The 13619-nt window shown below is 39.9% G+C and overlaps 3 protein-coding genes across 3 annotated transcripts; 2 read left to right on the forward strand and 1 right to left on the reverse strand.

Annotated features, from left to right (window-relative positions):
* The first annotated feature begins 8840 nt into the window (after window positions 1-8840).
* On the forward strand, window positions 8841-9861 carry LOC108115368 (probable RNA methyltransferase CG1239). The gene is given in 3 exon segments (XM_017226794.2): window positions 8841-8874; window positions 8877-9583; window positions 9638-9861. Coding segments are annotated over 3 exon segments (906 nt in total). The 3' UTR covers window positions 9803-9861.
* On the reverse strand, window positions 9804-11504 carry LOC108115365 (CCA tRNA nucleotidyltransferase 1, mitochondrial). Its single transcript, XM_017226792.2, has 2 exons — window positions 10263-11504; window positions 9804-10210 (listed from the first exon to the last, which is right to left on the reverse strand). The coding sequence occupies exons 1-2, from the start codon at window positions 11364-11366 to the stop codon at window positions 9875-9877; spliced, it is 1440 nt and encodes a 479-aa protein (XP_017082281.1). The 5' UTR covers window positions 11367-11504; the 3' UTR covers window positions 9804-9874.
* Window positions 11505-11905: 401 nt separating this feature from the next.
* LOC108115366 (glyoxylate reductase/hydroxypyruvate reductase) lies at window positions 11906-13149 on the forward strand. Its single transcript, XM_017226793.2, has 2 exons — window positions 11906-12102; window positions 12173-13149. The coding sequence occupies exons 1-2, from the start codon at window positions 11963-11965 to the stop codon at window positions 13074-13076; spliced, it is 1044 nt and encodes a 347-aa protein (XP_017082282.1). The 5' UTR covers window positions 11906-11962; the 3' UTR covers window positions 13077-13149.
* Window positions 13150-13619: the final 470 nt, after the last annotated feature.

Here is a 13619-nt window from a genome sequence, read left to right on the forward strand (position 1 = left end):
TATTTCTAGGCTTTGCCATGCCAGTTTGCCATTTTCCGCAAGGAAAATAGGAAGAGAGGAAAAGGCAGCCAGGAAAAAGGTAAGATCACAGTCCAGCCAGGCATGAAGACACTTTTGCCACAGCTTAGCTCACTGGGGCAGGGTCAGGGTCCATTAGGTTAAATGATATTGATGATGATCGCCGGGCCGATCAGCTGGCGTTCTTTCTATATCTGGCATCTGGGGGGTTGATTTTGACTAAGATTTTCCGTTTTTTATTGCCCGTTGCCTGGGAAATTTCTCAGATTTTCACACAAAAAAAACTATTGAGCTGTTTACGTTGGTCGTGGTCCAAGTCCTAGTAATAAAGCAATTAATAGGATTATATATGCAGAGACACGGCGGATATGTTGACAGTCGGCTGGCCAGGGGTCAAGTTGCACTGGCCATTTGCCAGCTCATCCCCTATGAGTCCTAGCCAAATTGTCAGCTATTTTAGAAAACATTTCATCGAAAATGTATTTGCAACGCGATCCTTAAATTCTGTGCGCTGATTGATGGATTTTCTCCGTAGTCGCAATCCATCGATCATCCCGCCAAGGGGTTGACCCAACCCAAGGTGAAAGTTTCGAATTTCCGCCTAAGAAAATTAGCCCAAAAAAAGGATACTTTCTACAGCAATCCTTTGAGCGGAAATCGAATGACAAATGCCAGCCTAATGATGTCAGCTGCTGCAGATTTATGTGAAAGTTCCCTCGCGGATCTCCTTGCCAAAAGGGTTATCTTACCCTTCATGCAAAAAAAAAATGAAAAGTGTTTTACGGTTTTCTGCCTGTCTGAGCAAAAGGATTCTTGCACTCGAAACTCTTGCGAAAAAGGGAAACCTGCATCGAGCATTCTACGTCCTTCCTTCATTTGCCTGAGCCGATCCAGAAATTCGTTGCACAATCCTTTATTTTATTTTTCCTGCAAGGACTGTTGCCATCTCCCCGACATTCGATACTGCAAATTGCATAAACACGGAGCATGGGAATTAATAAATTGATTGGAGAGGGAAAAGAATTGAGGGATCCGCGAAAATTGAATTTTGCATTCATAGATGGTCGAGATCTGAGGCTTGGGAAAATCTAGACGAAGCATTGCGGAAATTTATTGTTTGTGAGTAAGTCGTCTGCATATATTCAAGATTAAGAAGAATTTTTTGAAAGGAGAGTTACATAAGAAAAGGTACAATACAACAACTTACTTATTTTCGTTATTTAAAACTGAAAGAAAAAACTTTAATTTCTATTAAATTAGTGGATTAATACTAGTCATGAATAAAAATGATTATTACTATATATATTTTCTTGAACGTGGAAACATGCGATTCAATTTAGCTTAACTTAAAAGAAATCAAATTATTTTACAGCTAATAAAACTAATTTATAAGAGGAGCATCTAGTGCAATCTTCTATTTAAAAATTTCTAAAATCATAGGTAGATTTCATAAATATATTGTTTATGCAGCTTTCGAAATCTTATACATTTAGTAGAAAATATGATAAGAGCCTGCAGGTATCCAACGCAGCGATCTTTCAATTGAGCAATATGAAGATTTTGTTGGGAGAATGACTATCCTCCTTTTTGCTTCTGGCCTAGCGACTCAGATAGCGATATTAATAATAAAAGAATTTACCAACGATTATTTGCGAATGTACTAGAGCTCTTTATTTGAAAATCAAAGTGGACTAACTAAACCTTTGCTCTACAGACTGCACAGCTGAAGAAAAGCTTCGGCCATGCATTGTTTGCCAGAATCACGCCACAAAGATGACCAACCAATTTCTGTACAATACATTGTTTAATTACATAACATTACACAAAGGTAAACTAATTGGCGACTAAAGATTACAAAATACTCACAGCGGTCATGAAAATATAAATGTTTGCCGACTGTGCATCATTTTTGTAACGTAAGCCGATGGACTGGACACTGCCTTCTGTAAGCTTATGTTAACTTACATAAATAACTAAAGTTATAAAAAATAACAAAATTAAAAATTGAAATACGATTTACGAGGTCAATTTTACTTTACTACTTATTGTTAATTAATTATTATTAATAAAACTAAAATTCAAAATGTATTTTATGAAATTCTTTAAAAATCTTCCTAAATCTCTGAGAAAGTTATAAAATATGTAAAATCCATATAGACCAGCAGCTTCACCTCATTACAAAGCCATATATTTGCACATCACCAATCGACTTTGCGCATCGAATGTTTATGGTCCGTAAATATGGCTCTCATGAATATTTAATAAGATTCGATTGAGTTGCACAAACAGAAAACGTCTCCTGCTGCCGAACAGATCCCAGCCTCAAGACGAGACTATCGGCACTTGAGGAGAATTAACATTTAGCACGGTTAATGCCAAACAACAAGACATCAAAATGAAATCAAGGGCTTGTCTTGGGCCGTCTCCTCAACCCGTTGGCTTCGGTGGTGCAGCCGGAAAATTTGCATAACATTGGCACAAGTCAAAAATCCCCTCGCTTCTTGACGCATTTCCCGGGACACCCGCTTAATTGAAAATGCCAAAATTATGCAAATCTGCACCCAAATCCAGATGTGCATCATTTGGGTTACATTTGTGGGCCTCTGTGCTGCGGAAAATTCGCAAGGCGAATGCCATTTGCAGTTTATTACTCACGCTCAGTGAATAAAATTATTATGCATATAGTTTTAAGCGAAATAGATTGCAATCAGTGTGAGAAATTGAAAAATAAAAGGAAAGGATCGCAAAATGGGAAATGAATATCAAGGAGGGCATGTGAATTTTGTTTTTTATAAATTTAAAATGAAGTAAGATAAGCAGTTATTAATACATTAGTTTCTTAAGATATTAATAAAATGACTCGCAAATATTTCACATATACCAAAATTTTTACTGAAATTTTTAATTTATTCCCTTGGTGACTTGGCGACCCAACCTCTTACAAAGATCATTATTTCATCGACCAAGTTGTTGATACCTTAAAATACAAAAGATCTTTTGATGATTGATCGTTAAAAGTTGAAGAAAAAGTATAATAATGATGCGTCGATGTCCTTGAATATGGCAAACTTTTGACTTGAGTTTCGATAGCATTTTATTACTTTTTGCAAATCCATTTAAGAGAGCCAAGTCTCGTCTCTTAGCTCTCTCAAACTGTGAAAATCTTACTCCCTCCCCCTTTTCAACCACTCTCTCTTTCGCCTGAACGTTTTTTAAAAATTCTGCGGGAAGGTCAGCGAATTTTTTGTATTTAGCAAACATTCGAACGCTCGGCGTTTTCCAGTGCCACGTCCTCAACAATTGAACACGCTGTCAGGCGAGGCGCACAGCATCCTTTATCCTTTATGCGCCAAGCTACCCCTTTCCATGATGGCCGTGACAATGACAGGCCTTTTGCCAAAATGTAGCGTTTATAACGTTTTCAAATCACACAATTTCCAACAAAAATAATGTGAATAAAGGGTTGCTGCGAGTCCAGCAGGAGATGCCTACTGCTGTGCCCTCATATACTATTTATTTCTGTTACTATATACATAAAACTCATATGCACAGGCTGGTTTTCCTTGATCAAGGTCTCGAATCTGAATCAACTTGCTGACCGGCCGAAGGCGACTTCTTAATCACTCGCACGTGCTGGCCGAAAAGGATGGACTGACAGCAGCAACCAAAACAAAGGGGAATCCTGTCCGGCGTTGGTCAAGCGGTCACTTTGCCCGCCAAGGGGTTAACTTTTGTTGGACACGCGTCAACGGAATTTCTACGAAAACACACAATGAAAATCCATCAAAATGGTCTGTGGTCAAGGGCGGGCTCTAAAACGATTTGGACAAACTGGTTTTCCCGGAAAAACGCCCGGAAAATTGTGTGAAAACACATAAAGCAACAGCTTGGGCTATAATGAAGCAGTTAACCAAAAATTTGAAGTCATATAATTAGGGGATTTTAAAGCGGTTTTCAACGACAACAAGTTTTTGATTTGATTTTATAATTGCACATTAGACTGGGATTTGAAGTTAAAAAATGGTTAGTAAACATGGTTAGTAAACATTTTTTAAGGATGATAATATATAAAATGTTTTATTCATAAGGCTTACATTATTTTAAACATTCTTGTGGACATTTTAAGATTTCTTATTAACAGAGCAAAATTTATTTAATGGATTTCTATAATTAGACGGCTGAAAGGCTGTTTTGGGCGGTAATAAAAATGTCCGTTTTCATATTTCGCTTTTTTGCTATAAAAAGTTTCCTTTTCCAATTTAATCGATCGACGCCCCTTTAACCCTACTGAAACCCTATACAGCCATCGATCATGATCGCGCTTCCTTCCGCAAAAAATTCCCACAGTGCGAAAATCGGCGAAGGATTGCGATTGAGATTAGGAAAAGGAGCTGAGCCTGGCGAAAAGAAATTTACGAGCGATCAAATAACCGAGGCCAGGTATCAAAGGGTGCACAATCCTGCCAGAGGTCCTGAGGCCGGGTTCAAATGTGTCACGTCTTATGATGTCACTGCTGGCGAAGCTGCAGCAGTTACCCCAATGAGCAGATAGTCATCGGCCTTCTTCGGCAGCGTCCTTATCCTCATCCACGTCCTCGTCCTGACCCCGATCTGCGTTGGGTTCACAGTAAATTACTCGAAGAGGTGAAATGCAAACAAAGACGAATCGTCTGGCCTTGCCAAAGGTCTGCCTGAAGGTCTCCAACCCTTGCCCGCCGCTTTTCTTTTCGTTTCCTAGTTTTTTCCCCTTTTTCCTTGCGCTCCTTTTTGTGACGAATCTAATGATTTTTGCCTCAAAACTGAAGCGATTTTTCATTGACCCAACGATGGGGTGAGTTCAGAGATCGTCTTGGTTTGGCCTAGGCCTCTGTTATGCCAGCTTGAACTGGTAGATGCATTCACCCGTGAAGACTCCGCTCTAAGAAAAGGCATCCGTCTTAGACTAGGGTCTGGTTTTTTGGGTCATTACCGCATTAAGCCGAATTTATGGCAATGGAATGCCAATAGTCATGCAGATTAATGGGAAAGGGTACTCAGAGGTTAGCAATCCAAGTCTCGGCATTTGTTCGATTTTAAATGGGTCAGGAAAAAGAAAACATTGACATATTCTTTTTGGATAAAATAATTCGTAAAAATGATCTAGGAAAAAATTATGCCTATAACCTTTAACGGCAAGGGAAAAATAAATACAATTTTTGCATTAACGTAATGCAAAGGTATATAACTATTTATGGGTGATGCACTTTAAAATTTCTGAATAACAAAGTAATTGGCAATAACTAAAAATCTCTAAAAAGAATAGCCAGCGACTTATGTTCTTTTTAAATTAATTTCATTAATATAGTTTTCAGTCTTAATTCTTATAGAACTACATTAAACGGCAGATTAAAACTTTAAAATGTTACATTTATTACTTATGTACATTAAGTTTTAAATTTGGTTTTAAAATATACTGCAGTTAATAGTAAAATACTTTTATAAACATCCGCATACCGTTGATCTTTTGGAAAATAGTAAGCATCCATTTGCCCAGTCTTTGAGCTGTTATACATTCGTATTCAAGTGATAAAGCTTGACAAAGTTTATAAATAATATATCTACCTAAAATATAATAATACAAATGGTGATCATTGCAATGCTGTTTTCTGCTACAAATGTAGGAAAACCACCCAAATTAATTTGTTTTGGGCTGCAACAACCCAATTTATGCCACAAAATCAAACACTTTATCTATAAAAATTACATTCACCAAAGAGGGAAAATAGGCCGAATATGAACAGACTTTTCACTCATCCACTGAACATGCAAATGACCGTTTTGTGAGAGGAACAATGGTTCAGATCTTTCAAAATAATTTGATGCTACATTTGTATGCATAATATGGTTGGGCAGGAGCAGCAGAAGGAGGAGGAGGAAGGCGAGCGGGGTGCCGGAAATCGGGAATTGGGAGTAGACCAGCACGCTGACCCGAAATTATAAAGTTACAATAGCGCCGGCAGCAGGGCAACCCTTTGCTACCCCCGAACGAATCGAATTACAGGGACTCTGCCGGACCGAAGACCATAAACCGTGGACCGACCCTTGGACTCCGGGTCCATTGGGCTTGTTAGCCGTGCAGCCCTCATGTTGGTATTCAAATTGCTCCGTGCCAGCCCAAGGATTTGACCAAACAAATCCCCTCTGAGGTGCGCATGTGCAGCAGATTAAATGTTGGACGATGTGCAGCTTTCACTGCACAAACTCGGGCAAACTGGTTTTGGATTTCCTATGCCTATTTCCTATGCCCTGGTGATGCTGGGCTGTCCATCCATCAAAGGACTTGGACGCTGAGGGGAAAAACAACAAGTCATTTGAAGTTTTAATAGATGCTGCATCCTTTTGTTGGGAAAAGTAGCTAAAACTGGTTTCTAAACCAGACCAACCCTTTTCTCCGAGCGGATATTTTATTTTAATTTTATTTCCTTCGATTCGAGCAAGTTTTCCCTGGGAAATGTCTTGTACGGTGCCTGCCGTTTTTAAAAGAAATTTCACAATTTATTTTGATAGAATTTATCTCTTGCCGCCTAATGGGCACTTTGGGTTATGGCATCTTGAGGGACTTTCTGAAAATAAAAATGGATTTTTAAATTCATAATTGCGCTGACAATGAAAGGACTATAAATTATTAAAGGATATTCCCAATATCCAAAATATTAGAATAGAAATAGTTTGAAAGAAGACTACAGCAGATGATTAAATTCAGAATAAGCCACGAGCCGGCCACTTAATCAAAAACCCTCGTCCACCCCTTCGTCGCACTTCAACTGACCGCTGGTCCTCACCGAAACTATCAGTGGCATTGTTTCTCATCCTCCCTTCCTAACGCGGAGAAGGGTCAACATGCGGCACGCGCGAATGGTCAGGAATCTGTATCCCGAGCGATTGCAACCGACACTTTTAACGGATGCGGCAAACAAAGAAAGGATTTCAATTTGCAAAAACATATATTATGCTTTCATTAAACGGGCTTTGTTATGTAAATTGCGAAAAATCATTTACCACCAACATCCAAAATGGCATGGCACTGACTAAAGGTAAAAATGTCTGTGCAAAATTTAAAATTAATCATATCGAGACTAGATTAGATTACAGCATTTAAAAGTTAGCAGTTATGTGAAGGAATTAAATTTATTAATAGAATGAAGATTAAAATATTAAATGGCTATTAAAACTATACTCATATATTTTGCCAAAAATTTATTCTTGTATTTATGATCTAAGAGCATTACTTTATTATGGCTCTTAAAGCATTTGTCAGCAAAATCATTTCCTTACAATAAAAGGCTTAAATACGTACGATATAGTAATTTAAGTTATGGTTAACTTGGATTAACGTTTATTGTCAGCCTGGTCAAGCAAAAGGCTCTATTTGCCGAAGTCTCAAGTGACGTTGTATTATAAACATTAAATCAGCTTTATTTATATATATACCAGGAAAGATAAAAACCCGAGACCAACTCAATACTTCAAATAACAATACTATGCATAGTTATTCATATTACTAAACTTTATCTAAACAAGAGGAAAAGCTATAGTCGAGTGACGCGACTATAAGATACCCGTTACTGTGTTACACAATTTTAAAATATTCATTTTGCTTGTTGAAATTCCCTAAGCGCCACCTATTGTCAGAGAAAGCATGTTGGGTAACTGATAGTGACGTTACTGCCCATGTGAGGCCTTATAACCTAAATTTCTTCATAAATAGCGCAATAATGTTCCGATTTCCGCCACAGTTTTCCGCTGTTTGTGGGCGTTAGAGTGGGATACATACTGGATTTCATACTTTCTAGCTCTAATAGTTCCCGAGATTTTAGCGGTTTTAGTTTGTCGTGATTTGTGTGCATTAGAGTGGGCGTGGCAAGATGCGGAAATAAACATGCGCTGCGTATGGGCCTCAAGAATCTTCATGCTTAATTTCAACTTACTATCTCTTATAGTTCCTGAGATCTCAGCGTTCATACGGACGTACTGACGAACGGACAGACGGACATGGTTCAATCGTCTTCGCTATTGATTCTGATCAAGAATATATATACTTTATAGGGTCGGAAACGCTTCCTTCTATCTTTTACATACTTTTCAACGAATCTAGTATATCCTTTTACCCTACGAGTAACGGGTATTGAAATGAAAGGAAGAAAGGAAAGGTTTAAGAAAGTTAATTTTGTTTAGCATACTTACGTGCATCAGTTATATACATACTCATAAAGTCTTCCTGTATTATACATGAATGTAAAATCATTGCGATACCAATAAATAATATTTCGCCAAAAAATAGCACACATTTTTTTAAATGCATTTAATTCTAATGGTATTTATAATTATAAAAGGTTCATTGATAAAGAATTCAACACATTTTTATAAAAGCCTAATGAAGAATTAATGAATGAATAGTAAAAATAAAGAATGAGTAGTAATAATAATGAATAATTCGAGAAATCTAATCATTGGGAGACTCAACTTTACCCCTATAATAATAACAGTTCGATATTGACTTAAATGCAAAAACAATCGATTACAACAGAAATTAAATTCGACAAAATATTTAAAATACGCGCTAAAATCTGTTTCCGGTGAAATATATTTTAGTATATTCTAGAGCCTGCTGGTATTTTGTAACTTTTTGTTTACGGTCACTTCTATTTCTTTGCCGCGAGAGATGCGTTAAGGTTCTTAGTTTTATATTTTAAGAATAGAAGAACTCAGTTTAAATGTGGTAAGTATCTAAGAATTTCCAATTGAATATTCAACATGACTACTGCTATGTTTTAGATTTCATCATGGACTTGGAGAACAACAACAACACTCAAGTAAACGAAAAACACCGGAAAAATGTGCGAAGAAACGAAAACATGAAATTAAAACAGAAGACAAGTCATGTCAAACCAAAAGACTAAAATGTGAGGAACTAAACGGGGATGCCACTCCTCGGCTGCCTCCGCAGAGCCCCAAAAAGCGCTTACATTTAAATGGAAAGCCAAAGCACAACAAAGACCGTAGCTTCATTTATGGAAACTATAAGCACTACTATGGCAAGCGAATTCTGGACAAGGACTTTCACGACATTCGCCTCGACGTGCTGGCCACCCAGCCAGATTTGTTTCGGGGCAAACAGCTCTTGGACATTGGCTGCAACTCTGGTTACCTTTCAATTCAAATTGTGAAGAATTTCGGATCCAAGAGTCTCGTGGGAATCGATATAGATCGCGGTCTAGTCAATGATGCTCAAAAAACCATCAACAACCTGAAGCGAAAGGAAGGCGCCACTGGGCAGGGATTTCCTCACAATGTTAAATTCGTAAATGGCAACTATGTCCTGGACGACGACGTCTTGCTGGAAATCGAGCGTCCGCGGTTCGACGTAATACTCTGCCTTTCAGTCACCAAGTGGATCCACCTAAATTTCTGTGATTCCGGCCTGAAGCAGGCCTTTCGCCGCATGTACCTGCAGCTGAGCCCTGGCGGCAAGCTGATCCTGGAGCCTCAGTCCTTTGACGGCTACAAGAGGCGCAAGAAGCTATCGGTAAGTTTATCTTATACTATCCTTGTGTTATTCAAAAACAATTTTTTTCTCCAGGAAAAAATAAGGGATAACTACAATTCCATTAAATTCCGGCCTGAGCAGTTCACTGAATATCTGCTTAGCCCGGAAGTGGGCTTTAACAAAATGGAACTCATGGGAACACCAGAGCACTGCGAAGCAGGATTTAAGCGACCGATTCAGATATTTACAAAGACTTGACTAAAATAAAGTGCTCGGATATATTTTAATAAATACGAATCCGAACAAACAGAGCTTTAGATGGATCGAGTACTATTTCAAACGTTTTACTTTTCCGGGAGAACTGGGAATACTTTCCAAAATAGCGGGAACCTTTTTAAGCAAGTCTTCGCTGGTTAGTTTGAAGTCGCTATCTGCCCAAAAAAGCTTCAGTTCGCCCAACACCAGACCAATTCGTATTCCCTTAACACCATGTTCTTCCAAAGTATTTCCCCGAATTGGAAACTCCGGCTCAACCCATGCCTTAAGCTGATTGTAAAGTTCTTGTTTGTTTGAATACTTTAGCAGCGATTCTACATAATCTCGTTGAATGTACTTCTGCAAGCAAAGCTTCTGGTAGTCGCGCAGGGTCTTGTATTCTGTGTCGACCTGAAAATTTGAGTTAATTTGGAGCATTTTAAATTATAGAAACTCTACTTACTTTCTCTCGCCACTGTGTAATGAATCTAGCCAGATCGCGTTCGTAGGCGGAAAGCTTAAGGCGCTTGTGCATCTCCATGACATTTTCCACGGAATGCAACATACCTGTCAAGTACAAAATCGGGTAATGCGGCTTTTCGAAATGCACTAGGGCAGCGCAAAGTCGCTTGAACTCCTTGAAGTTAGGCTCAACAGGCAGACCAATATGCTTGAACAATTTACAACGGTGCATTTCCAACAGCAATTCGGGTCCATAATTGCCGACCACAATCTTTTGCAGTTCCATCCAGATCCGCTCACCGCTTATTCTGGCAAGTCCTTCTGCGTTCTCTTTTATAGCAGCCAGAGTGGCTTCGTCGTGGTCATTTTCTTTTTTCGCTATGCGTCCATAGAATCGGAAATATCGCAAGATGCGAAGAAAGTCCTCCTTAATCCGAATATCTGCTTCGCCTACAAAGACCACTCGGCGCTCCTGCAGATCGTCGTAGCCATAAAAATAGTCGTAGACGGTGCCATCGAAGCCCAAGAACATAGAGTTAATAGTCAAATCACGGCGGTTCGCGTCCAGCTGCCAGTCAGTGGTGTACACAACTTCCGCATGTCGTCCATCAGTGCGAAGGTCGATGCGCAGCGTAGTCACTTCAAAGTTTTCTTTGTCATTGATGCGGGGAGTAATGGTGCCGTGCTTTTCTCCATTCGCGTTGATCATCCGTACTCCCTCCTTCTCGAACATCTCCTTCATCTGTTCCGGAGTGGCGGTGGTGGCCAGATCGATGTCCTTCGGGGGAATGCTCATCAGGATATCACGCACTGCGCCGCCGGCTATCCGCAGCTCATAGTCGTACTTTTTGAAGAGTGCCACCAAATCATTCAGTTCGGGGGTAAATACACTTTCAAACTCAGGAGTTTTCACTTTTCGGAATGCCGGATTATCGCGCATCCTGGGCGGTTTTCCCAACTGAGAGATCAACTCAGGGGAGGTATCTCGTAGACGAACGGGAGACTGCGCCATGGTCTTTACACGGCGAATTTGCTGCCGGGTGTTTAGAGCAAGAGATGCGAAAGCACGCGTGATCAGATTGACGAGATGGCATGTGCCATTCATAGCGATTAGACAAAGTTAGAAATCTTTTACTTTTCCAACACGCCTGACTTGATTTGACTTTGTAAACAGTCCGGAAAAGTGGGATCAAATGTTTTGTTTGAGAACTTCGTGACCAGATGTAATCTATACCCTGTAATGAAGAGGTTTGTTGTTTGTATCAAATACCTCGCAACTTCTAAATATGGAGAAGTAGCTGTTTTTGCCTTCGGATTGCGATTATTCTGTCTTTTCAATTCTTTATGATTCCGACGAGCTAACAGTTATTTTTCGTGTATTTATTGCCTTAGAATCCAGAATTTCGTATTTCGTTATTAAAACAATAAACATTTGAGTTAAGCCAAGTATCTCTAAATTTCTTTAGAGCTACTAATTCAATATTACCGAATCCTCTTTCTTCGTTTTCGAATTTTGCTTCGAATTAAAAACAACACAAACCCTTCTAATAATGATAAGGATATTCAAACGCAGGGCATTCATTAGTCGAGTTTCCCAGTGCTGTCTTACTCACCGATATATTTTGTGAAGCCGAATTCGGGCACACTAGGGGAAACCTGTTACTTTGTTTACCCTTATACTGAAGTCAAATATTTGAATCAATGCCTCCGCGGTTGTCATTCGCTCCAGTCAGAAACTTTGCGAAACAAGGAAACTTAACTCGAAGGATGAGCTCCCAGCCTAAAGTATACGTGACTCGTCCAGACGTCGATGATAGCGGCCTGGAGCTCCTGCGTAAGAGGTTTGTCTCTTTTTTTGTCGCCGGCTAATTAGCATATGCTATAATTTTTAAGATGCATGAAATTTTACAGGTGCCAGGTGAGCACTTGGAATGAGACTATTCCGGTGCCTCGCTGCGAGCTGATTCGGGAAGTGGCCGGGAAAGACGCACTTTACTGCGCCCTAACAGATAAAATCGACAAGGAAGTCCTGGATGCTGCTGGTTCCCAGCTAAAGTGCGTGGCCACCATTTCGGTGGGTTACGAACACATCGATGTGCAGGAATGCAAGAAACGTGGTATTCGCGTGGGTTTCACTCCAGACGTTCTTACGGATGCTACGGCTGAACTGACGCTTGCTCTCCTCTTAGCCACCAACCGACGTCTGTTTGAGGCAAACAAGCAGGTTTACAACGGCGGATGGAAGTCATGGGCCCCGATGTGGATGTGCGGCCAGGGACTGAAGGGTTCCCGGGTGGGAATGTTTGGTTTCGGACGCATCGGTCAAGAGATAGCGGCACGCATTGTGCCATTCAAGCCGGCGGAGATAACCTACACAACCCGCTCGCCACGTCCCCAAGAAGCGGCTACTGTCAATGCCCGACGTGTGGACTTTGACGAGATGGTCTGCAACTCAGACTTTATCGTAGTCTGCTGCGCCCTGACCCCGGAGACCAAAGAAATCTTCTCTACCGAAGCATTTCAAAAGATGAAGCCTAACTGCATCCTTATCAACACTGCGCGAGGAGGTGTTGTAGACCAGAAAGCCTTGTACGAGGCACTGAAGAACAAACAAATTCTGGCGGCTGGCCTGGATGTAACGACGCCGGAACCATTACCTTTGGATGATCCCCTTCTTAAGCTGGACAATGTAGTTATTCTTCCACATATTGGAAGTGCGGACATTGAGACACGAAAGGAAATGTCCCGAATTACAGCTAGAAATATACTTGCTGCTCTAGCTGGTGATAAGATGGATGCTGAAGTAAAATTGTAAACCATTTAAACTTGTGATCCCGATGATAATTTTCAATTTGATCAATTCTAAATAAAAGTATGGATTTAGTTGATTCTTGAGTGATACTTAACATAGATAATCCTATTCACGCGCTAAAGACATCCATAATGCTCACGTTGAAAACTGATTTATCGTACCCCTGACACCTCAACTCTCCCCATAATAATGATGTTAACACGACTGCTTCTTAAATGGAATTTCAAATTATTATTTACATATAGATATAAATATAGGTCACATCGCTTTGGTGTAATACGATATTATACGCTATTATGGCTATCTAACGGCCATGAAAAAAATATGTTAGCATTCCAAACAGCTGTCAGGTGAAGTGTAATGATAAGTCAGCCGACTTCCGTGCCATATTGGAAATTGCAAAGAAAATGGTAGAGGCCCAAAATCGGTAAATAAGCCTTCACAGGCTCATAATGGCGACTCGCCAAATTAGGTACTCGATTTGGATACTCGTTTAAGAACTTAACTAAATTGGCCAGGAGGTAAATATGTATTGGCAATTTGAAG

This window comes from Drosophila eugracilis, unplaced genomic scaffold (genome assembly GCF_018153835.1).
Source record: "Drosophila eugracilis isolate 14026-0451.02 unplaced genomic scaffold, ASM1815383v1 contig_1897, whole genome shotgun sequence".
In the NCBI taxonomy this organism is placed as follows: Eukaryota; Metazoa; Arthropoda; class Insecta; order Diptera; family Drosophilidae; genus Drosophila; species Drosophila eugracilis.

Bases quoted from the DNA above. Each gene is read 5' to 3' on its own strand.
- LOC108115365 (XM_017226792.2), bottom strand. From the start codon at position 11,366: ATGAATGGCACATGCCATCTCGTCAATCTGATCACGCGTGCTTTCGCA. The intron at 10,211-10,262 runs GTAAGTAGAGTT...TCAAATTTTCAG, and splicing joins TTACACAGTGGCGAGAGAAA to GTCGACACAGAATACAAGAC.
- LOC108115366 (XM_017226793.2), top strand. From the start codon at position 11,963: ATGCCTCCGCGGTTGTCATTCGCTCCAGTCAGAAACTTTGCGAAACAA. The intron at 12,103-12,172 runs GTTTGTCTCTTT...GAAATTTTACAG, and splicing joins CTGGAGCTCCTGCGTAAGAG to GTGCCAGGTGAGCACTTGGA.